This window comes from Astatotilapia calliptera, chromosome 15 (genome assembly GCF_964374335.1).
Source record: "Astatotilapia calliptera chromosome 15, fAstCal68.1, whole genome shotgun sequence".
Lineage (NCBI taxonomy): Eukaryota > Metazoa > Chordata > Actinopteri > Cichliformes > Cichlidae > Astatotilapia > Astatotilapia calliptera.
In genome coordinates, this window is record NC_137436.1 from 6,484,142 (window position 1) to 6,509,502 (window position 25,361).

Below are 25,361 nucleotides of genomic sequence, written 5' to 3' on the forward strand. Positions count from 1 at the left end.
CACGCGCCTTTAAACTCCGCCTCCCGTCAAACAACCGTTGCTTGTGTTGTCAACAGACGGCGGAGGACCAATAGGAGTAGAGAGCGGGACGGAGCGAGGGAGGAGAAAAACCAGAGTCTTGTAAAGCTAAAGTTATGTCAATTTAGCTTCAGTACATAGCTTTTGATAATAAAGCAGGAGGACCCCCGAAAAATAAACATGGTGGTTGTACATGTCCCGCCCCTCCAGCCCCCCAAAGTCTAGAAGGACTCTGGTACGTCCTTCTTGTATGTGGTAAATTTCGACTTAGTGTGTGCGTTCCTCATTATCGCTGCACGACACACGAGCGGGTTACGTCATCGCACCGTTCTTGGTGTTGAGAAGTTGGTAAATATGGTTTGACCTCATGGTGGAGAGAGAGGGAGAGTGGAGACAAACTGGATTAAACGCTACCAGCAGTAGCAGCAGCAGGAGGAGGAGGGCGGCTAGTAAATAACCTTTAGCTCCTGCTGTTAGCACACCGTTTCCCAAGATAAAGAGTATTCTCGGGAAAGTGCTGCTGCAGCTCAAATAAACATCGGCTGCTTTGACTCTCCATAGGCGGGCCACTTTATCTGATAAGACTTGGGGAAACCAGCAAAGAGCCCACACGACAGCTGCTGGTGAGTACCTATCGTGCATTAGCTGCTAATTATTATGTACGCAGTCAAGTATATTTTTGGTTGGCCTCGTCCGCTTCTCGTCGCTTCAGCCCCAAACCAGCTGAACGTGAAAAATCCTGCGCAGCGGCGTGCTGACGTGCCTGCCATGACCATGGCTGCCCCGTACTTGTACAAACTTTGTCAAGCTGCAGACCGAGCGCTAATTTATTCGGGACATTTGGAAATCTGCGCAGGCTATTCGCAGCAGCCGTAATGCTAGTTTTAACTCCTTAACGTGGCACGAGTTTGTTGTTATGAAGTCTCGTGCACGGTCGCCTACGAGGAAGTGAGTTAGGAGGAGTTTTAAAAGGACAACTGTCGTTGTGCCCTTGCATTGAAAGAAGAGAGGCCGTAGTGTCTCGTTACGCTGTTAAAACGTGTGTTAAAGCTTAATTCCAAATTTATACATTTTTGGAAGAGCGTGCACCTAGTGACTAGCATATGTTTATTTCAGGTACTGCGGGAAAAATAAAATTTCGCTTATTTGGCATAAACGGAAGTCAATTGTTGACACTCGTGTACGTGTTTTCGTTTCGGTTAACCTTTAACTGAAACTATTGTTAATAGTTTCCTGTAGTAATTGTACAACTTTCATATCTGCACAACATTTTAGAGCAATCATTTCAAGAATCAAACACTCTAAAACATATAACACATCTATTACTATGGACGATTATAATTTTTGAGAAGTTTCTTTTTTTTCCTTTTTTTTAATGTCAGTCCCAGTACCCATCATCACCTCGATGTTATATTATTGTTAAAAGTTTTAGTTGTTATATATTATAATGTGTTTCATGGTCTCTTGTGATACAACTAATAGCATTAATTTGGCCAAAAATCTAATAAAATAGAGAAGCATGCTTTCCCATTTTACCATGTCAGATTATGTACACATAGAAGTGAGGTAGGTCAATCTAAGCCTCTATGAAGTGCTAACAGATAAAAGTGTAACAGCTGGCTGTGATTGCATTATTTTTAATGCAGGAACTGCCTTTGATTGTGCAGTTTATTAAAATGGGAGAGACTCTTCTTTTCCAGGAGTCTCGCAGGACGACGTGAGTTTATTCACGTTTCCCTCATAAACGGTGGTGACGCCACTGCAAAGTTAACGGGAAACATTTCCCACTCTTGGCTCAGGAACGCTTGTCAAGGGCAAGTGATGGTAGACTGTCAGGAAGCCATGAGGTGGACTGAGCAGGATTCAGACGCTGACTAACACTGCTTGGGCTATTTCCATAACGGTGAGACAACAGCTTGAGCAGCAGACAACAGCTGCGGCTTAGGTGTGCATATTTGCCACACAGTCAGTACGCTATTACCAAAATCATACCTTTCAGTTTCCCTCCTCTGGAGATGAGGGCTCGGGGCCCACACACACAGGCCACACACCGACTCTGGCAAATGGGAAGTTGCTCAGCCGATTACATTTGGCAATAAAATTACATCTTAGTCACAGCCAGAGAAAAATCAACGGCACTGTAATGAATGTGGACCAGGGCACATTCTAAGCCAGAAAAAACCCCTGAAGTGTTTCTGAATCTTGATTTTATAACCGTGGAATCTAAGTACAGTAGGAGATTTGTCTTTTACAGATTTAGGTCTAAATAAACAAGTAAGGGATCTTGGAAGAGGCACATTGTGGGAAGTTAAGTTTAAGATGGCACAGCTTTGTAATTGGAAAGAGTGTTGTATTTCAATAAAATCAAAGACTGAAATTACCTTAAAAACGAGATGAATTAGCTGTACCCTTTATAGCTATTTTAACTTTCAAACTTAATCTTTAAATTTAATCTTAAACACTGTGAAGGAAAATGAGCATTCAGATTTCTCAAACATGATTATTCCAGTGCAAATATTACTGATCTAAAAAAAAAAAAAAAGAATAAATCCTATCACGTCTTTCCACAAACTCTTCATTTCTTCCCCTTCCTCTTGGTTCCTTGTGTCACAAAGTATCCACCATCTGAAAACAGAGCAGCCCTGAAGGAGGATGGATGACCCACTTCTGACTCAGGCGATGTATGTGCACTGCTTCACATACACGCTTATTGATATGTTGCGTAGATTCCTTCAGCCACAGCCCCAGCAGCTTTCTCCACAGGCCCAAATCCTCGCCAAGCTGTTTTGGAGCCTGTTGTCACGCCCACAAAGCAGCACCTGTAACATTGTAACAAAAACAGGCAGCAAGCTGTAAGAGGCAGGAATGCAGCGGTGGCTCTGCTGTTTAGATAAGCCTGAAACAAACCCAAGTTTTATTCGTGTCTTAACTCAATCTTGAGATTTGCTTTCAAGCGTTGCCATCACAATAGCAACAGTTTTAACAGTCTGTAAAGATAATCAGGTTGTTTCCTGAAAGGAAGATGCGACATTTTTAGATTCATAGAAAACCAGCCTCGTCGTCCCGTCGCTCAGCATAAAATATGACGGTGGGCCTCGAGCATGAACTCAACACGTGCTCCCACACTCACTCGTGCACAAAAATAGCTGAAAGATTTATCCCTTGCTCTCCTCCCGTTTTGTTTCCAGTGACATTTTCAGATGCAGCCCTGGACCACATGCACGCATACTCACAGCTTACAAGCATTCGCCTTCCCTTTCTTGTGCCTCCGTGTGCCCAAACAGGGATCGGAGGTCATGGGTATTTTTAGACAGAGTATTAAAGTCCTCTCAAGATGTGACAGCTGTGTATGTTTGTGAGTGTTTCTGTTGGCAGTGACTCGACAACGGGTTTTATTTCTTTCCATTTGCCTTCTTTGTTTCTATGGTCTTTTTTTTATCTTCCCTGAAGAGGTAAACTGACACATTAAAATCTCTGACTGCTTTGTGTCGGAGCTTCCAGGGGAATCAAAGGATGACATTCACCCCACATTTTTCTCTGTTTTGTTGTCTTTCTGTCTTCTGTTTGTAGTCCATCATGGCAGGTGATATGATGTTGCTAATGCGAGGCCTGGCTAAGCTGAGCCAGGCAGTCGTAGAGACTCAGACCAACACCCTCCGCAGTGGGACAGGTATGTTTCTGAACAATATTCCCTGTGCTTTTATCTTTCTGTTTCTTTGGTAGTCATGTTCCCACTTTACTAAACCAGACATTTCCGTGTGGGACTTGCAGCGACCCCAAAACTGACTTTCATTCAAATGATATGAGGCACAGCCCAGTTAAATCCCCTCCCCTCTGGGAGGAAAACCAGTTCATTTGCTTTGTATTGACTGTGTTTTGTGTGAAGGTGACTCCTTCTCGAGTCTGCTGATAGGATAAGGAGCCTAGAGCTCAGCGTTTATCAGGAGCTAAAGGAAGAAAAGAAAATGGTTTGAGGAGGCAAAAGTAGACACAGATGTTGGACAGCAGCAGGGTTCAGAATGAGAACACAGAAATCCTGACATCCCTGTAGCAAGCATTTTGTCACTGATAAATGAAATGTTCAAATTGTGTCAGTTTTATAGCCAAAACGTGTTGACAGGAAGTTCATTTGTACTGTAGTGTAAAAAGTCACAAAGTTATAAGTAAATGTTTGTAAGTGCTTGAACTGACTTCTATCTACAACTTGATAACAAATAGCGAGTGTTCTTTAACGTGGCATGTCTAATTTTCAGGCAGCTAAAGAACTTTTGTTAGTGTTTCAGTACTTGTTTGGTTTGGAGCCCAACTTGTAATGTAATGTTAAGACATTCATTGGGAGTGACCAGGATGGACATAATTAGAAATGAGCACATCAGGGGCAGCTCAAAATGAGAGGTTTATACACAAAGTTAAAAAGGCAAGGCTTGGACATGTGCAGATGATGTTCAAGGGTGTTTAATATGGAGCTGCCAGGCAGGAGGAAAAGAGGGAGACCTCACAGGAGATTCATGGATGTAGTGAAGGAGGACACGCAGAGGGTTGGTGTGGCAGAGGAGGATGCTAGGGATCAGGTGAGATGGGTGAAGAGAATCCTACGGTGGCCCTGAGAGACCAAACGCACTGCAACTTAAGAAAACAAGAAAAGGCGTTTTTGGGGAAACGATAACATGACAGAAGAGCTGTGGAAGGGATAAGTGATAAGCTAATAGCAAACATGTGTCTACAGTATTATATATATGAGTCATGCAATGAAAACACACATTACCTGCATCTTTTTCTTGATCACAGCACTGACGAACCCTCTGTTCTTTTAAGTGTGTCCATTTCTGTCACTTCCTCAGCTGTTCTGTCACATTATTATGTCCCCGAACACTTCTGTTGTGTTTTGTGTGCTTGTTTTTGTTTTTCTATTTGCTGTTGCTTTTTTTTTTTTTTTTTTTTAAATTGCAGTGTTTTTAACCCTGTCAGGGTCATCGCATGATCCGTATGAAAACAGCACATGAAACATTAACAGATTTCCCTAATGCGTGTAGTTATTTACTACGTTCATGCTCCGCCCATCTCTGCTTAGACTAGTTGGTTGTTATTTGGCTGTTGAAGGACATTGCAGAGAGCCCCCTGGTGGGCAAACTGTGTAATGTCAACACTCATTACATGGTTGAAGGCTGTTTCTCCATTTCTTCTTTACTTTTATTTCAGTTTAGTAATATAAATGCCGCCACTGATAAATCAGCAAATAGCCAGTATCATACAATAAAATCAACCCACCGATAAATCGATTGGGCTGTAGTCTTCCCACCAGTGGATCTCAGATTGTGACACACTGGGGTGTGTCTGCATTAAGCTGTCCACTGAGGGCAAACAGAATCGTTTTTATGATTGACGACTTTGGAATAATTTTCTAAATAACAGCACAGTAGCCTTGCGTAAAAGGACATCCTAAAGCTGTTTTGTAACTGTTGCTCAAGTTTTAAAAGAAATGAAAGTTTTACAGTTAATAAAGAAAAAGGAGGAATTGGTCCAGGAAACTGGATGGCCACAGGAACGAAGGGCCTTCTGCAATATTCAGTTGACTAATTTTAACCAGAACACTAAGATGTATTGTTCATAATGAAGTTTATAAAATATTAACACAATAGTTGCTTTATTATTAGCAGAAAACAACTTGAAGTTTCCTGTATTTGTATAACCAGCCCCAGGAATAGGCGCTGCTGTCCAAAGTGTCCAATCAGCTGCGGAGCAAGGCATCTCGGCAGCCATGGTAAAAATCCAGGTTTGTGCAGATAATACTGTGTATTTTAATAAATGTCATAACGGTACTTTGACTTTGTTTTAAATGTATGCATTTGTCTCTAAAGGAAATGTCCGGCCAGCAGCAAAGCTATTCCTCAGAGTCCGACTTCGACTTTCCTCCAGATGACAGCACATTCAACACTTCAGAGTTCAGGGATGAAGGTGCAGACTTCACAGTGGATCACTCAGGAAGCAGCGATGACGCAGCAACAGGGGCGAAGCATGCCAGTGGGAAACACTCAGTATTTGAAGGATACAAAGACCCCAGCAAACAGTTCAGTGGGAACACCAGATCCTACCACCAAGATGTGAGGTAAGAATGGTTGTGCCATAAACGAATCACTGCTGCCGGTTATGGGGGATTTAGGTAATTCTCTTTGCTTTCTCTGTGGCAGACATCTTAGTGGACGTCAGCTCTACAACCACAGAATGAACAAACATGTGTGGAGGCAGCTTTACTTTCAGCATCCTGTCAGTCAGTTCAGGAGCTACCATCAGGACCCATCCACGATGGGGGGATTGACGGCCGAAGACATCGAGAAAGCTCGAGAGAGCAAGGGGACTGATGGAAAACCACATAAACAGATGGTAATTCCTCTTTCTCATTTCCTGTTCCTTGAACACAAAGCTACTCGTTTAAACGCTTAATTTCTGCTATTGGTTTCAAATTTTAATGGAAAGTCACATTGCGTTGTGTCTTCTTCAGCTGAGTGAGAGAGCCAGAGAGAGGAAAGTGCCCGTGACCCGGATCAGCAGATTGGCCAACTTTGGAGGTACAGCATTACACTGCGTCTGAGTCATGGATGATTCAGTGGATGTTAATATTTGACTGTATCTGTAGTCGTGCAAGTCTGCATATACATCAGCAGCAAAGTAAAGCTTTGTGTGGCTAGACCTCAGCTTTTAATGGTCCAGATGACATTTATTGGATCCTACATTCAAACTAATATTTGAAAACAGAGTGTGTTCTTTCTGATTACACAGAAGTCAAAGTGAGTCTCTATTAATTGAAAGATCTAGTTGTGTTGGTGAAATGTTGTCTAATTGTTGAGCTTTTTTTGTGCTTAATAATATATAAAAACTGAGTTGGTAAAATTCTAGTCACCTAATCTTGTAATCTTTTAACCTCCCACTTACCTTTTTAGGTGAGGTCACTGGTGTTAAGACAGTACTAATAAATTCACGTGACTACATAAGGCCATTTCTAAATGGCAGCGAATACAAAAACAAAGCCCTTAAAGGAACCGAAGGAAACAAGACATTGAGAAATGTGTGTAACATGCTTGTCAGACGTTGGAGCTGCACTCAAAACAAAAACCTCTAGAAATGAGGTCAAGCTTCCTCAGCCTTTTCTTTAACTAATCTGCTCCTGTTGAGATAAAAACATGCCCTGTTAGGCAGCTACAAGCTGGCACAGCGAGACACCGGCAGCCTGAAAGGGAGTTCTGCAATCGTGCAGCCATAAAAGGAATGAAATGTGTTTGACTTTGTAGTGCACACGGCTGTTGTTAATCTACTATTTCACCACGTTCACAGTTTTCCATTTATTGTCTGTGACACATTTAATGAATAAATTAATGCAGTTCAGTTATGTACATTAAAGAAAAAATCTAAAATTGATTTTTAAAATTTAACATTCTCTGTCTGGTTTACAATATACTCACTTGCCACTTTTTTTATGCACACCAGTATGAGGTTGGACCTGTTTTTATTTTTTAGAACTGTTTTAATTATTTGCGGCATAGATGCAACAAGGTGATGGAGATATTTATTAGACATTCTGGTTAGAATTAGATGATCTAATCGCACAGTTTCTCCAGATTTGCACGTCCATGATGCGAATGATCCCGCTCCACCCCATTCCAAAAGTGGGTTGTGGTATTTAATGATGCATGGAAGCACAGATCCAAGAATGGATCCGTGTTTTCATGTTGTTTACGCTAAATTCTGACCCTACCATCAGAGTGCTGCAGCAGAAATCAAGACTCATCAGACCAAACAACGTTTTTCCAGTCTTCTTCTGGTCAATTTTTGGTGAGCCCACGTAAATTGCAACTCAGTTTTCTGTTTGTAGCTGCAAGACTGGCACCTGGTGTGATCTAAGACTGTTGTAGCGTAGCTGCTTTAAGATTCAGTGTGGTTTGCGTTCGAAGATGCTTTTCTGCATACCTTGGTGGCAGCAAGTGCTTTTTTGAGTTATTGTTGCCTTCCTGTCAGCTCAAAGCGGTCTGGCTCTTCTCTGACCTCTGACATCAACAAGGCATTTTCAGCCAGAGAACTACAGCTCTCTGCATACTTTCTTTTTTTTTTCTCACCATTTCCTGTAAACTCTAGAGATGGTTGTGTGGGGAAAACCCCAGTTTTAACTCACCATTCTTCCCGATTCTGATACTCAGTTTGAGCTTAAGCAGGTCATCTTGATTGCTGTCGTTGACTTTATTGACTGATTAGACATTTGTGTTAGTAATCAATTGAGCGTGTCTAATAAAGTGGCTGGTGAGTTAACCATTAGCCAAAGGTTCAATGTGTATCTTCCAGAAAATGACTGAAGTCATCAGCCTGCTACTTGTTGACTTACCTTACAACACTAGAGGCTAGCTGCCTGACGTTGGATGACTTTCTTGCTAACCTTGTTGCTAGCAACATTTGTGTTTTATTTTGTTTCTTTGTTTTTGTGTTGTTTTTTATTGTGGAGTTTGTGTTGCAGTGTGAGTTTACCCTTTTTGTTGACGTTGGTGATTAGGGGATGCAATTTCTAAGCTAACATTAGCTAATGTTGCTAGTGTTGAACATTGAGAGCAGAGGCAAGGTCCTGATAAAAGATCTCAGCAGCAAGCATAAACACTTCAGAGGCAACAGAGAGCGCTGTGGGAGATCAGCTTTTATATGTTGGATTACATTCTGTTCACACATTAATAGTACGAGACATTTAATACATAAAAAAATACTTCACATTATTCAGTCAGTAACTTTAAACATATCAAGTGTCTCTTCTAATCCTCCAAATTGTGCCACGACAGGATGTTTTTTCAGTGCTAATCTTACTCAAAGCTCTAATGTTCACACAAGCACAGCAAAGAGCTCGCAGCTAGCCTCAGAAGTAGTTTAAGAGAACTGATCGGCAGCTTTTGTGTTAGGAACTTCTCCTCAGACAGATGATGGATCTGTCAGGAGGAGGCACAGAGTCAAACCGGAGCCAGAAATGTGAACGAGAATATAAAGTGGACAGAAGTGAAACATGAACAGCCTCACATAAGTCAGCATGGAACGTCGACATTGCAGAATTTAGCCACAGCTCATTCCAAACAAGTTGGAATTGCAGAGAGCCGCGACAGGTAGAGAGCTGAGATGATTCAGCATGTTGACAGCGGTAACATTTAGAAGGTGTTGAAAAGAGGAGGCGATGCATGAGCCTGGCCTCGACCCCGTCCTTCACTCCCCTACAACATTTGGCAACAAAGTCGGACAAGGCAAAAAGCACCAAACCGATTCATTGCGTGGCATCGGCCTCCTCTCGCCGTTGCCTTTCAAGTCACCGCTTCCAAAGGTTTTGCTGACAGTGCAGTTTGGTTCTGAATACCAAATAAACTGACGAGAATAAGCACCGCAGTCATTTTTGCAAACACGTTGCTTTTCTTGAGATCGAATGATGGACAGACACTTGTGCGTGGTCTGGAAAACAAAATATGTCACTCAGAGATGCTGCTGGAAATGCTGATCTCTCTTTGGCTTGACAGTTGCACATGCTGACATCATACAGTTATATAGGTACAGTCACGTAACCGGCTGCCTCATATTCAGTGTTTAAATCTGTGCATTGCAAATCCTCTCTAAACCAGGAAACAAAACACAGGCACATGACATTACTGTGAAAGGAAAAGTTACACGTTAAGTTACACTCATACACACACACACACACGAAGCAATGATGAATAAGTGCTCAGTTGACTTGTATGCATGACACTGAAGCACACCGCGTCCCCATTTGTCCGTCCACCGCTGCATCTCTGCTTCAGAGAGGCCGCTGACTAACTGATTATGTAACGTTGAGTTATGTAAGTTAGAAGCAAGCTCAGAGGAACTTCACAAACAACCGCCCACTTGCGCAAACTCTTTCTTTTAATCCTCTAATTTCTAACATGATTGAGTTTTCCAAAAGCTTTCAGGTTTTTTTTACATTATTTCCATGTTTTGGATGCAACTGTTACTACTGCAGCCATTGCCAAATACTGACACGATCAAAGGCTTTGTTTGCTTTCTATTTTTGTCATATTTTCTGTTGCATATGTTTTATTTTGATAGGAGTGATAGCAGTTGCAACAGATGGCCTCGTTTAGTCAGGTTATTTACACTCATGACAGAGCAGAGGTGAGGGTCCCGTTAAAGCCGCAGCCTGATTTACTAAAAGGATTTTTTTTTTATACATACGCTGCATGATTTGTGTTTTACTGTCAGTGTAGATGTGAGCTTTGTTTTGTTCTTTTCATCAATTAAAAAAAAACAGCAGAACATCATCAGATGACGCATTCAGTGCTTTAAAATGTGTTGTATTTGTGTGTTAATGATGAAAACGCATTGGTCTTTGTTGTTGTAATACATTGGTATGTGTTTTGGTTTTTCTGTGTGTTTGCACCAGGTCTGGCTGTAGGTTTGGGTATTGGAGCTCTAGCAGAATTCGCCAAGAAGAGCATCAGACAAAACGGCGCAGAAGGTAACACTCAGAAATGCGTACACGCACACACACGCCTAAGTGGCTCGAGCAGTGAGCGGGATTTACACGTTACAGCTAAGAAATGGATGAAAACCTCACCGTTTGCTTTTAAAACACTGGCATATTTATTCATTTTTTACATGACACTTGTTCTTAACAGTAGTATACACAGAAAAAAATCTTAGTAATGTTGTGGTGAGGACTCCTCACGGTGCGTTTGTTTTTGGTTTATGGTAACAACATGCAGAGATTTTGCAGCAGCATTCCTATGAATTGCCCTCAGCACCAATCCCTCTTGCATGTTATTACATGTTGCACACTTCAATTAGGCCATCTCCCTTACAGCCTGCCCCCTAAACAGACGTCCCTGCTCTGCTTCGTCAACCTGCTAATCCTGAAACACAGGCTAAGCTGAAACAGAGCGTACAGGCGTAAATCTGTGGCATTTATGCATCTGTTTGTTGCTATTTATTTTTGTGTGCGACAGGCACACACTGAACGTGTGTGTGTGTGTGTGTGTGTGTGTGTGTGTGTGTGTGTGTGTGTGTGTGTGTGTGTGTGTGTGTGTGTGTGTGTGTGTGTGTGTAATCTTCATTAAAGCCTCTGAAGGCAGCTTCAGATGTACCAGAGCGTACTACCTGATGACCTACTGACACACGTACACAGTCACACCCCTCACACATTGGTACAGTCAGATCCACAGCGCTGCGTCCCATTTACCACAGAAGTCGGATACTGGAGCTGCGAGTAACATCACTCCCAAGATATGCATGTTCTAGCAGTAAAGCTGGAAAAGCAAGATAGTCATCCTTAGCATGAATGCCTATCTTAATAAGGCTAGTCACATGCATCACTAGCAGGACTGCTCAACTCTTCTTTTTTAGTTTTTTGTTTTTACGCACTGCCAGTGTTCTGCATATAGCTTATATAGTAAGTCACAAATACACAACAGTAGTCCTGCACATTGCAAATACGGGGTAGGCTTAAATGTAAGGACTCTCTAAAAATTGTCCATAATTCCTAAATGTTGCACGAAATATTTCTCTTAAATCCTTGAATTAAAACGTTTGTCCTTCAGTCAAATCCTTGTTGCCTTATTTTAAAGTAATTGTGTTGCTGCATAGAAGAAAAACAGTAAATGTGACACAAGAGCTTGTGAACCTGACTGTGCACACAAGACCACAGACCAGTCTTGACAAAACTTTGCAGAAACATTGCCTACTTCATATAAATGTGAGTGCCCACATCTGTATGGCGTATACAAATCCCACAATCATATATATTTGTAGAATTGACAGTTTAATTGGGCACGACGACCTTACGACTACTATCACGGTGGCCACTTTTGTTGATGTTTAGTTTCTGCACGGCCTACATTTGTTACACTGTGTATTTTAATGGTCAGTGCAAATTTTTTAATCTTTCTGGAGCAGATTATCAATCAAGTTATCAAAATAAGCCTCAATAAAAATGTTCAAAGGCTAAAAAAAAAATAGCAGAGGAGATCAGACAACTATGTGGGGATAAGTTTAAATTCAAAATATGTGTCACATGACCAAACAATCACTTCAGGTGCAAAATCTGTCTGTATGGAAAAAAGCAAATACATACAAATACTTAATGAAATCTGTGAAACGTTTTATGTAATCACAATTAAGAAAAGTAAGTATGATTTTTACAGTTATTGTTTATTGGCCTGCTGATTGGATAAAACACTTAACATGCATAACAAAATGCACTACATGCAAATGTAATACTTCTTTTTGTCTTCAGGTGAAAACAGGAAAGCAGTTCTGGACTCGAGCCCTTTCCTGTCCGAGGCCAACGCTGAGCGCATTGTCAGAACTCTGTGCAAAGTCAGAGGAGCTGCATTAAAGTTGGGACAGATGCTCAGCATTCAAGGTGAGAGACGGACATAGTCGCATTGAAATTTAGATTTTTTTTAAAGTTTTCTGCTGGTGAATAAAAAGCATTCCTTACCCTGGATTATGTGAAGGGAAACACTCTCTATAAAATCACAGTTTTCAGGCTGATTATTGTGGTGCAGGTTAGCTTGACCGTGTGCTGTAGTAGCTGAGAACTTGTAAACTGACTAAGAGTTGGGACAGAGGACTTTTTGGTGAGCTTGTTTGTTTTTGTTTAGTTTTTTTTGCTGTCTTTATACTGCGGCTCTGTGTTGGCTCTAACCTGCATTTAGGTCAGTGCTTGTACACAAACAGATAATCCGAGAGCGAGGCCAGCGGCAGTAAACAACACAACCAGTGAGTTAATGAAGCCGTGTCAGGTAACAGCAGTAAACCCGTCATCACAGCTTTGTTTAGCTCTGTTGCTACCTCTGCCCAACCTTGATTTGGTGACCTTTTCCTTTGGTATTCGTGCCATCTTTGCCTGAACAGTGCAGTGCAGTAAATATAATAAGCCATGAAGACGGTAGCAGGAGAGAGGAAGGCAGCGGCTTCAAAAAAGACCAGGTCAGTCCACTGTGCTGAGACCTGTTGAGCAGTGTTACCATGTCTCTCAAGTGGTGACAAACTGCAGTTTCGAAGTGTGGCTGGGTCAGGGGTTAATGTAATATTCTGTGGGTGGACACACACAATCTCTCTGCTCTTTTCACAGAAAATGTAAAAAGCTGAAATGGAAATGATGATGATGATAATAATAATAATAATAATAATAATAATAATAATAATAGTAGTCTGCGGTTGACTATATGCAGAGGATAGAAATCCCTGCAGTCTTTGTCCTCTGCTGACATTTATCTGCCATGGCGGGAATGCAGTGCTGGGCAGATGATTGTCTGTTCAGCCATTGTGCTCTTTTAGCACAGCACTCAAAACTGTGTTAACCTCGAGAGGTCTGAAACTGTTAATAAAGTCTTTAATCCTGGTTACATATATCTTCTGCAGCGCCGGCCAAAGCCAACATTAGACACTGGCAATCTATCAGTTTACACAGCGAGTCTGATTTAACTCGCTGATTATGATTATGATGTGGTTTATTGTACTCAAGCAGTAAAATCAGGCAATTATTATGAGTATTAAAGCTTGATTGCTGTATGTGCTATTTATGTAGTATCTACAATTTTCAGTCCCATTAAACAAAGTACTAAACTGTACTTTTACTACACATTTTAGTAGGAAACTACACAGCAATTTAATCTACACATTATATCGATGTGTCTGGCTTAATTGTTTATGATAAATTGCTGAGTAATTGCACAATTACATTTGTGCTGTTACTCTATATTCCGACTGCTCTCACACTCACACTGTGATTTTTCCTTTTGACAGCTCAGCTTGTGTTTATAAGCGGACCCACAGCTTCACAATCAGCTAGCAAACCGTTGCCTTTGATCATTAACTCATGTCTGTAAAGTTAAGTTGACTCAGTTTTTCGTCTCTAAGCTGCAAGTATAAATAAAGCACGTCTGATAAGAACAGGTGACCCATAAGCCAGTCAGCCAAAAACTGCATTTTTCAGTCTGTATTTGATGCATGTTTCTCTCAGATTTCTCACAACCGGCTGCACTTAAATCAACGAGAGTCCTCTGACTGTAGCGAGGCATATCCACATATTCAGTTCTGCACTACAGTCACTAAGAGCAGGATCTGTGTTTGTGCACTGGCCTGTGAGAGAGCGGGAGAGCTGCCCCTCACACACTGGCTCAGAGAGAGAGAGAATGTTTTTTTGCATCACGCAGTGTCTAAATGTTACTTTGATCTTTGATGATTAGGCCCTGGTGCCTGTTTCGTACGTGTTTCAGCACCCACTCCTGTGTGTCGTTCATGTTTTTTGGGGGTTTTTCTAAAGTAATGGTGCCGCTCAGGTTGCGTTATGCAACGCAATATGGTAGTGAAAAAATAAGCAAATGGGTTTGCTGATGTTATCACGCTGACCTTATTTAACAAGAGTTGAACTTGGGGTCATTCTTTATGCTCAATGATTGCTCAAAGTTGTGGGTAGAGGAGCATGTTTGGATTTTTTTTTTTTCATTGGTTTGTTTTTTAGCTTTTATGAGGGGAATGGCAGGTAAAATGTTTGAGAACCACTTAACTTAATCTGTAATTAAAGATCTCAAGATGTTTTTATGTTTCAGATGACGCTTTCATCAATCCTCATCTTGCCAAGATTTTTGAGCGTGTGAGACAGAGTGCTGACTTCATGCCAATCAAACAAATGACAGTAAGACTGATAGTTATGCCATTTCCTCAGCAACTTATATTTTATTTAATGATTTAAGTTGTATTACATTGTGATTCCTGCCCCTGGCTCTTTTGAAAGACTTTTTTTTCCAGTGATGCTAAAATCCTACTTGCTCTTGTCTGTCTGCAGAAAGCACTGAATAACGATTTGGGCCCAAACTGGAGGGACAAGCTGGAAATGTTTGAGGAACGCCCTTTTGCGGCAGCGTCCATCGGGCAGGTTCACCTTGCACGGATGAAGGATGGCAGGGAGGTGGCCATGAAAATACAGGTTAGGATAAAAACATGTGACACTGCGTCCTCGTGTTGTCAACACTCGCTTAAACTTGCATGCATACAGGAAACGCATAATCTGATTATCAGATGGATGCGTTTCCTTACAGAGGAACATGTGAGCCAGTTATCTCATGCTTTTACTGAATAAAATAGATTTATTGCTTTGCTAACTGTTTATACTAAATATGATTGTGTGATCAAATTAAACAAAGTGTTTGAAAGTTTTTCTCTCTGTCTGTTGTCTTCAGTATCCTGGTGTGGCTCAGAGTATCAACAGTGATGTCAACAATTTGATGACGGTGCTGAATATGAGCAATGCTCTGCCTGAAGGTGTGTACACACACACACACACACACACACACACACACACACACACACACACACACACACACACACACACACACACACACACACACAGCATCCTCTTCATCTCCCTGTGTCTGCTTCTCTCTACCTGTTTCTGAGTTACTGTTTCCACGACTAGTCCCAATGTTTTTGTCCTGTTTTGTTTGTGTCTTTAGGTCTGTTTCCAGAGCACCTGATAGATGTCATGAGAAAAGAGCTAGCCCTGGAGTGTGACTATATTAGAGAAGCCCAGTGTGCAAGGAAGTTCAGGTATTATGCAGCAAATGTTGTTGTAATCTGAAAGCCAAGCTTGAGAAATATTTTTTCCTTTAATTAAATTACTAAAGAAAATAATTTTTAGCTCATATGGCCAAAGGATTCGTGAGCTCATGCTATGGCAATTTACAAGAATTGCTTTTCCTGGGGCATTGCTCAGATTTTAGTGATCACCTAATAGGTCTTCACCCAGATTGTGGTCAAATTTGAGGTTCTGAGTGGATTTGAATTTCTACTAATTTAGCAATACACCCGACCAATGAAAAACTTATCGCTTTGTTTCCATATTTCATAAACATATCTTAAATCCTGGATTTCTAAAACTCAGTCTATGTAAACCTGATTAAACCTTTAAGAAATAAAAGGTGTAGGGTCTAGCTGTCATGAATTCACGTGCAGGAATCTGAGCCTAATGCTATATTACACTGGAAATGGGAAATCAGAAATCTTGAATTCTGGGTCATGATCAGCCCCTCAAGTGGAACTTGCCACTTACAAAAGTCTGAGAAGTCCCACCAACCCCAACTGCGTGATTCAAGCAGGATAAATGGCAGTAAAGCTGCAGCAGTTGTATTTGTGACTCTCTAATTCAGCGAGGCACAGAGAACCGACCATGCTGCAGCATTGCATTGTGCTCCAGGTATTGTTAGTGATGGCGCCACCTGGCTTCAGAGCAAAACAGAGCCTGTATTCGTACTCACTGGAACACAGTCACCTCGTGTGTGACAGTCATTCCCAGCTCCAAGGTCTGACTTCCAAGTTAAAAGGAAGGCTGCATTAATCTATGTGCTGGGATAAAGTGGACTGTAGACCTAACTGTCATGCCAGTGACAGCACACTATCGTACTCGACAGAATCCCTGATGCACTGATCGAGTATTTGAGCTCACATCATGGCTCGATTCTCCTTTCTGTTCTTTCTCCGCACTGTGCAGTCTGCTCTCCGTCACCCCTGAAACACTCGGGTTACACAGATATAGTTAGCTTATTCCACCCCCCTTTTTAAATGTCCGTTGCTTGGGTTCAAGGTCAGGCTGACTGTGATTGCTAGCCAGTTTTATATATAGACTTAACACTCTATGTGGAGTGTTGTGTTCTTAAGTTGTATTTCATGTGTTTTTGTATCTGCTCATGTCTGGCTCAGGGAGCTGTTAAAGGACCATCCGTTCTTCTACGTACCAGAGGTGATAGACGAGCTGAGCAGCCGCCATGTTCTCACTACTGAACTCGTTCCTGGATTTCCCCTGGACAAAGCCGAGAGCCTCTCTCAGGAGCTGAAGAACGAGGTACGGATGGTTATGATTACACAAGTTAGTTTGTGCAGAGGGGCTTTCTCAACTGCAGACATTCCTTTCTTAGCGGATCCCAGTTCAGTCAACACACTAAACACCACAAAAAAGCAAAAGCGAGTACAATCTGGCATGTGTTTCTTTTCAGCAGATTGAATGTATACCTTTGTCTTTTCTTTCAGATCTGCCTCAACATCTTGACTCTGTGTGTTAGAGAGCTGTTCGAGTTCAGGTACATGCAGACTGACCCAAACTGGTCCAACTTCTTCTATGATCCACAGGCGCACAGGGTGAGTTTCAGTACAACCTGTTGTGTGTTGTCATGAAGTTTGTTCAGCTGTAAATATAAGTAATATGAAGTTGGCAGTTAATGGGAAATGGTAACTGCCGTGTGCTCCTCTAGGTGGCGCTGTTGGACTTTGGAGCCACGAGAGGATTTGATCAATGTTTCACTGATGTCTACATAGAGGTGAGACCAGGCAGCTGCTATATAATTATCATGAATGGTGATGATGTATGCTCTTTATGGAGCTTCACTAACTTTTTCTGTGTTGATCTTCTGACTGTGGGATGTTAATCTCAGATTGTCAAGCCTTAAATGACTTTAGTAACTCTTAATGCTTCTGCATGCCAAGACTTTTTGAACAATTTCTTTCATTCTCTCAACTTTGGGGGATCAGTTTGGGTTTGGCTCCTTCTGTTTCAACATGATGCTCACCAGTGCCCAAAGCAAGGTGCATACAGACATGGATGAGCGGTATGGAAGAACTTGACTGGCCTCCACAGTCTTGAACTCAACCTGATAAACAACCTTTGGGACGAATTGGAGTGGAGACTGTGAGCCAGGCCTTTTCATTCAACATCAGTGTCTGACCTCACAAATCTTTAAAAAAAAAAAAAAAAAAATCAGAAATCCCATAAACACTCTTAAAGCCTTCCCAGAAGAGTTGAAGCTGTTATAGCTGCAAAGGAGCCAACATCATATTAAAACGTATGGATTAAGAATGGACTGTCACTCAAGTTCATATGCATGTGGAGACAGATGAGCGAATCCTTTTGGCAGTACAGTGCAGGTGCAGCTGTAATATTTCTAGCAGTAATCCAGAGACGAGACAACATAAAGCTCCAGTAGTTGTAAACCCTGAGGGGAGATGTACGTCTTAGTTTTTTCGCTGATGTTGACATTTTGTAACTCACACTTGTACTCATTTGCCTCTGATGATTGGTGAACTCGATCTTAATGCCAAATCAGAAGGTGTTAAAAGACCCTAATTATTCATGGCAACCCAAATCCTCGCAAGAGATTCGAATCTAAATTTGAATGAAGAAAAAGAGAGTGACATGTGCGACCTGTGTGTGTCCTGTGCAGATAATCCGTTCAGCTGCCATGGGCAACAGGGAGGGAGTACTAAAGAAATCTATCGAGATGAAGTTCCTGACCGGTTACGAGTCCAAGGTAATGATCTCTGAGCTTTTTCTGCCTGCTCTGCTTTACAAATGATGGCTTTGTCACTGTGGAGTAGCCATAAACAAGTAAATGAGAGTTGTAAAAGTGCGCAAACATAATGTGTTAAGCATGTGTTTTGGTTTATTAAATTTTTTTGTTCTTTTGTTTTTTGTTTTTTTACGTGTGTTGTCCAGGCAATGGTGAATGCCCACGTGGATGCAGTGATGATCCTCGGCGAGGCTTTTGCCTCCTCGGTGCCCTTCGACTTCGGTTCCCAGTCCACCACCGAGAGGATCCACAACCTCATCCCCGTGATGCTCAAACACCGGCTCACCCCGCCCCCGGAGGAGACATACTCGCTCCACCGTAAGATGGGCGGCTCGTTCCTCATCTGCTCCCGGTTGAATGCTCAGCTGCAGTGCAGGGAGATGTTCGAAATGTCGTATCAGAAGTACTGGGAAGGCCGCACGCCACCGTCTGACTCGGCATAAAACCAATCTGTGTTTGGAATTATGATGGACTGGATGGGGGGGAAGGGGGCCAACAGAAAAGTGCCCATAGATACCAAAACGGAGGAAGGAAACTGTCGTCGAGCGCCAGCGTGTTGGGCATCCAATGAAAAGACCCGCATACATATCAACACCCATCATTTTTGGTTTGAAAGAGGGAGCAGCAACATGGTGTGCGTGTTGCGTTTAAGGCCAGAAGAAAAAAAGCTGTAAGAGACAAGAGTGAAGGAGAGAAGCAGCCTTGTTTTAGGTGTAAACTGAGTGTAAAAAGGTTGAATTTGCATCTCTTGATGATTTCACGATGATTCTTGCATCTTATGTTGCTGTGTTTTGTTGAGCTTTGGGATACACTGTAAAGTTTGCTCTTTACCGTAAATGTCACAACATTGCATTGCGTTAACTAAGCTTTCATTTTAGGCCAGAATAACAATGCAGGTATTTCTGCTTCTTTTTTAAAAAAAACAAACACATTTAATTAGATATTATGGCTATAAATAATAGGTATTGGTCTAAAAGCAGACTGCAGATAATTACAGTCTTTTTTTTTTATAAAATAAAAATAGAGATGATGAGAATTATTCAAGCATTTTGTTTAGTTTAGTTGTTTTTTTTTTTTAAAGGGGGTGACAAAGTGATATTTCTCAGCACTTACACACAAGAATGTGTGACTTTAGCATATGTATATGTAGTATACAGGATCTTGTGTATTAATGCAGCCAGACAGTACTAAATGATGTTGTTTATAGCTTGTAGCTTCTAAGGGAAATTGTTTTGGGCATGAGATTAAGTCAAGCTTAATTCACAGGAGGATGAAAGTCTCTAATTTAAATAGGTTCTGTCCTCTTTTTGGGTTTTAAACAGTGTTCATATGGACTAACTAGCCAAGTTAGCATCATTGTTGCTCAAAATTTAAATTCTGTCAGACATAATTCAGATTTCCTGAATCTGAATTGTTTTTTTTCCTTATTTTCAGTCAGAAACTAACAAACCACATGGATCCATGTTGCTCTCTGCTTAGAAATGAATGTTTCCCAGAAGAAACAGGTCATAGCTCACACATCAAACACTGGACCTGAATGTTCACAAACTACCTGGATGGGAAGCGCTCGTCCTGATAACGCACAAGATCAGCTTGTGGGCTTGGCTCGCTCCCGCAAGTCAGTAATCTCTCCACACCTCCTTGGGTGAAAAATCCTCCTAACTGGTGTGTGACTGTGAAAGTTCTCTGTGATCTGCTGTGTGAATACTGTTATGATGATATGATGATATGGTGTGAAAATGGGGGGGGGGGGAGAAAAAAAACAAGGTGCCTGATGTTTCTAGCAGATGGTTTGTAGCTAGAAATCTCTACTTTATATTTCATATTAAGCATCACTGAGCAGAGGGTTTCAATTTTGTAATCGAAATGCATTCTTAACTGAACGTTGTAATAAAATATATGAAAAGAGTAAATGTTTGAGCTACTCTGGTCGGGGTGTCTCTGTGTGGGTTTATGTGTGTGTGTGGTCCCTGCTTTACGTTATCACTGTTACCCAGGCATATGTGTGTATAACCCAGATTTTGATGTGTGCTGGCCCCTCGGTTAGGTTGTAATCTGTTTTTAAAAGAGAAAACGAGTGAAAACACAGTAGAGGGAGAGAGGTCATCTTCCTTATTTAGCTACGTCTTGGCCAGCAGTGGAGGAACTGGCACAGAGCCTGGGAAATGAGAAGGCACGCTGAAATATTCAGACGATGTGAACCCGCACACTTAAAATATCCGAGCAAATAAATCATGCTGTTACCTGCGCACAGGGAGGTGAGTTGCTTTGGGGCGAGTGGGCGTCGATAGACACTCTTTGTGATACTTTTTGTTTGGAGAAACCCAAACCTATTGCAAGTAATTTCAGTTAACCAGTGCTTTCATCTTTCAGTGTGAAGTGCATGAAGAACCTGATGTAATTCACTAAATATCCAGCACACGGCGCTGCCGTGTTCTCCCACAGCGACTTGACAGGTCAGCCGCTGGAGTAGAGACAACATCCTGATGAGAAAACAAAACATAAGCAGCCTGAAGCCAGACGGATAATTATATGGAACTCAGCTGGCTGCAGGTACAATATTGCTTTATTAAAAATATCCGGTGTGCAGAGGCGGGAGAGATTACACACAGCAGCAGTGATTAAATCAGGCGCATGTACTTGACACTGAATGCTGTGTGTGTGTGTGCATGAGAGATTCATATAAATGCACACATGAAAGGTCATAAATTATACCTCTGACCCTGAAGCATGTATTTATTGTGTGTTAGAAAATAGTCAAACTAATTATACAACAATTAAGTATTGGTATGGAAAGCTTGATCAGGGTTTTATTTTATTAAATCTAGTCAAATACAGTCTGCTTGTATAAACAGTACTGTGCAAAAGTCTTGAGCTACCCTTTGTTTCTGCACGTTTTGCTAAGAAAAAGGAAAATGGTTACAGTGATATAATGAAAACTAAGACCTGTTGACACTGACTTTCAGTCCAGTTCTTGTGTAATCTGGAATACCTCAGCCTTTCTCCCTGTTTCCCTTTCTTGACGGTGGCTTCCTGATTGCCACCTTTCCACTGAGGCCATTTTGGATCAACAGTAGATGGATCAACTAGTGGTCCAGTTCATCGCTCGGGCCCTGTACCAGATACCAGCTTCCTCAAGGACACACTGCATGGCATGCCGAGATATATAAGTTTTTAGCTAACAGCTCTCTGAGAACTGCCTTGTTAGTGCAAAAAGGCTATTTTATCCCCATCAAAGGGTGTTATTTTTGATGTTTTTCGTGGATTTTTCAGGTTCTGTCCAGAGGAAAAAAATACCTTCAGTAAGCCTAAAAACTATTGCTCGAGATCACTTTAAAAATGAAAAGAAATGTTAAAAAATTAGGAGTGCCTCAAGGCTTTCACACAATACTGTATAATAATGTTAGAAAATCTATCTGAACATCCTGTCTATCAAACTCAAAATACTTTTTAGAACTACTTTATAAACTCTGGCTGTGTGGCAGTTTGTTAAGACGGGCATCCAGCATCCATGTTTGGATTAAGACGTTTTTATAGCCCACGTAGGTGCTGTGCTTCATCCCAGTGCCATGAATGTCTGTACTGACACTCCAACTTGCTGAGCTGAAAGAGATTTGTCTCAACTGTGGCTGTGTTTACATGACACAGAGGATGGTGGGCGTGTTAGTAGGATGCCGTGGAAGAGACATCTGGTCAGAAAAAGCAAGGGGTAAGAAATCCTTATTTGGTGACCAAAATCAAGTCTGTGTACAATCAAAAAGCCAAACTGCTCTTACTGCACAGCCTTTACCAGTTTTCTTCAGCGTGTTTTTGCACCAGGTTTGTCCTCGTAAGTGTGGAGAAGGTCAATGACACATTTATTTATTTATTTTTAGCAACATGGGAGTTAATTTTTATGAAGTAATCAAGACCTGCACATCTCAGCCTCTAAATCAGATAAACTCTAAATGACCTCATATTTGGTAAACACATTTTAACTCCTGGCCCACATACAGCAAATCGGATCTCAAGTGGGCTGGACCAGGAAAAATAATTATAATAACCTGAACAGATGATGACCAACCAAAGATACCTTTAAAAAGCGCAATTTCAACAATAATTAATTATTTAATTTTTAGTAACATTGCTAGAGCACCCCCCTTTTGGTCTGCCAAAATGCTCCCACACTGCCTAAATAATATTGAGGTCCGGTCTCAGGGGAGGCCTATCCACGACCAATAGTCATGTGTCATGATGTGTGTGTTTGAGATCATTGTCATGCTAAAAAGGTTTCCAGATGGTATTGCAGTGGTTCCAGAGGCGTAATTTCCAGTGGGGTTTGGGGGGTTATGACCCCCCGCCCCCAATAATCAGACCCAAACAATATACCGCCCCCCCCCCCCCCCGCCCCCCAATAATCAGACCCAAACAATATACCGCCCCCCAATAAAATTATGAATTATCTTGCATAAATAGGCTGTTGATTTTCTTTACTCATTTCAGTTATTACCAGCAAAATGGTTGCATGTTTAATCATCTGGGAATTTACCCAGATTAGTTGGTGCCTGTCTTATGCTTGAATGATTCATAGTTCAATGGTAAATGGTTTAACAATCAAACATAAAGATGAAAATGGTAAGGTACAAGGCTGGACTGAGAATAAGTGGGAGAGAAAATAAGTCTGGAGAACTATTGCTCAAGACCAGCAGTTCTTGAGCCACTGGTCTTAAAAATGACAAGACAGTCTGGGGGCAAAATATACAGAAATACAGGGTTGCTCAAGACTTTTGCACATTACTGCAGTTTCTGGATGAAACAGACTTTGAACAATCAAGTTTATACTGGAGATAAATGTCAAACATGTCACGGTCTGCAACCAGCAGACGTGTTCAAAAATACGAGTCAAATGAAAGTCCATCCACAAATGATTTATTTACATAAAAATGTAAAGCATAAATGCTGCTTTATGGTTTCCAGATGAAAAACAGAGACTGCAGCTATTAAACCAGATTGAATGCAGGTGAGACACTCCACAAATATGAAACACCTTTAATTTAGAGGATGAATAACCAAGAAGTCTTTCTGTTAGGTTAGTAGGAAGCAGTTAATAAATGTGCAAGAAGTCATTGTAGTTAATGACTGAGGCATATATTGATTCAACAAAGCACACACCATACAGTTACAAGTTTCCCATATTTGGACTAAAATGACTTTTAATTGCAAGACTTTTATATCTTTTGCCTCAAACTGCTTAATACCGACGCAGCAAAGCCACAAAAATAAGCCACAATCATAAATTATGCAAGTGGTCATTTGACACCAAAGGTTCATGCAGGAAAAAAAAATACTGTTCCACAATTTAAAAAAAGCACAACATCTATTTAATGTTCCCCCTTAAACACACTAAAGAAACACAAAAAAAACCAAGATTGTGACAAAATTGTTTCATATTTAGATCTATGAAAAGAAACTCCAGCACCACACATACAGAAACACATGTGAGAGAACATCAGTCCGTTGTAAGGCATAAGATATCATCACCATTACAGACATCATTACCATCATCATCATTATCATTACCTCTATGTTCACACACTAACACTGTAAGACATTTGCACATTTAAAACATAAAAATATTGGTGTTCTCAACTAAAATACAGAAATCTTCCTAAAAGGCATTTGTCTAAAATAACGAATATCATAAAAAAAAACTCAAAGTGATTTATCAGCATTACAAAGTATGGGGTAAAAATCACATGAATGAATGAATTTGTATTATTACGAGTCCACTTTTCTATTTCATATGTCATAAGAAATGATTCGCGTACCTGTATTTAAAACGCTCTGAGGAGCATTTTTACTGTTTTCAGCAGCAAACAAATTCCACTGTTAAAATACAGTAAAGTGCTGTTGGTGAGATTTGCTATTGTTTAAACTCTAGTCAGTAGACTAGTCACAACCACTTCATTAGGTACACCTTGCTAGTAATGGGTTGGATCCACGTCTGCCTTCAGAACTGCCTTATCTGTTCGTGGCACAAATGCAACAAGTTGCTGGAAACATTTCTCAGAGATTTTGGTCCATGTTGACATGATAGCATCACCTAGTTGCTGTGGATTTGTTGGCTGAATCTCCTGTCCCATCACATCCCAAAGGCGTCCTATTGGATTGAGATCCGATGACTGTGGAGGTCATTTGAACTCACTGTCATGTTCAAAAATCGATGACCTCGGCTTTGTGAGTTATTCTGATGGAAGTAGCCATCAGAAGACGGGTACACTGTGGCCACTGTGGAGGCTGTGGTCTTTAAACAATGCTCAGTTGGTACTCAGCAGCCTAAATCTTTTAAAAAAGGCAGGATGGATTCATGCTTTTATGTTGCTTATGCCAAATTCTGACCCTACCATCTGCATTTTGCTGCCGAAATTGAGACTCATCAGACAAGGCAACATTTTTCCAATCTCCTAATGTCCAATTTTGATGAGCCAGTGTGAGCTCTAGTTTCAGTTTCTTGTTTATAGCAGACATGAGTGGCATGAGTGCTGTGGCCCATGTGCGTTAAGGTGTAGTGCATTCAGAGAAGGTTATTTGAGTTAGTGTTGCCTTCCTATCAGTTTGGCCATTGAAATCTGGCCATTCTCTGATCTTGATCTTCATCTTGACCATGTCTGCATGCCTAAATGGACAGAGTTGCTGCCATGTGAGGTAAACCTAATGAAATGGCCAGTGAGTGATTGAGCTTTACAGTGTAACACTGCAGCTGTTTATTTGCTATTGTAAGGTCGTTTTATCATTTCTATCGTAATCTCTATAAGCTGTCTATTAATGTAAAACACATCCTGAAGCAACACTGACCTTGCACCACTCAGTTAAGTGATTGTTGTTGCAGTCAGTACCATTAACAGCTACACTGAAGACAAATGTCGGGCTGATTCATCGCTTTAAGAGTCTTTATTGTGGTGGCCCGCTCCCAGCTAA

General features: G+C 41.2%; 1 protein-coding gene across 3 annotated transcripts; it reads left to right on the forward strand.

Moving 5' to 3' along the window:
- The first annotated feature begins 79 nt into the window (after window positions 1-79).
- On the forward strand, window positions 80-20,333 carry LOC113037506 (atypical kinase COQ8A, mitochondrial-like). Of its 3 annotated transcripts, none has more exons than XM_026194687.2 (17): window positions 80-253; window positions 3,589-3,688; window positions 5,712-5,791; window positions 5,877-6,124; window positions 6,207-6,399; window positions 6,518-6,584; window positions 10,448-10,522; window positions 12,296-12,424; window positions 14,619-14,704; window positions 14,855-14,995; window positions 15,249-15,330; window positions 15,522-15,615; window positions 16,765-16,906; window positions 17,092-17,199; window positions 17,313-17,378; window positions 18,279-18,365; window positions 18,551-20,333. In XM_026194687.2, the coding sequence occupies exons 1-17, from the start codon at window positions 212-214 to the stop codon at window positions 18,845-18,847; spliced, it is 2,037 nt and encodes a 678-aa protein (XP_026050472.1). In that variant the 5' UTR covers window positions 80-211; the 3' UTR covers window positions 18,848-20,333. The 3 variants fall into 3 exon arrangements, with proteins under 3 accessions (XP_026050472.1, XP_026050473.1, XP_026050474.1); XM_026194688.2 differs by lacking the exon at window positions 80-253 and adding an exon at window positions 266-641; XM_026194689.2 differs by lacking the exon at window positions 80-253 and adding an exon at window positions 656-3,470.
- Window positions 20,334-25,361: the final 5,028 nt, after the last annotated feature.

What these genes read in the sequence shown, in the direction of transcription:
- LOC113037506 (XM_026194687.2), top strand. Translation starts at nt 212, where the DNA reads ATGTCCCGCCCCTCCAGCCCCCCAAAGTCTAGAAGGACTCTG. An exon ending in CAGATTGGCCAACTTTGGAG is followed by an intron (nt 6,585 to 10,447) that starts GTACAGCATTAC and finishes TGTTTGCACCAG; the next exon opens with GTCTGGCTGTAGGTTTGGGT. An exon ending in TGACCGGTTACGAGTCCAAG is followed by an intron (nt 18,366 to 18,550) that starts GTAATGATCTCT and finishes TGTGTTGTCCAG; the next exon opens with GCAATGGTGAATGCCCACGT.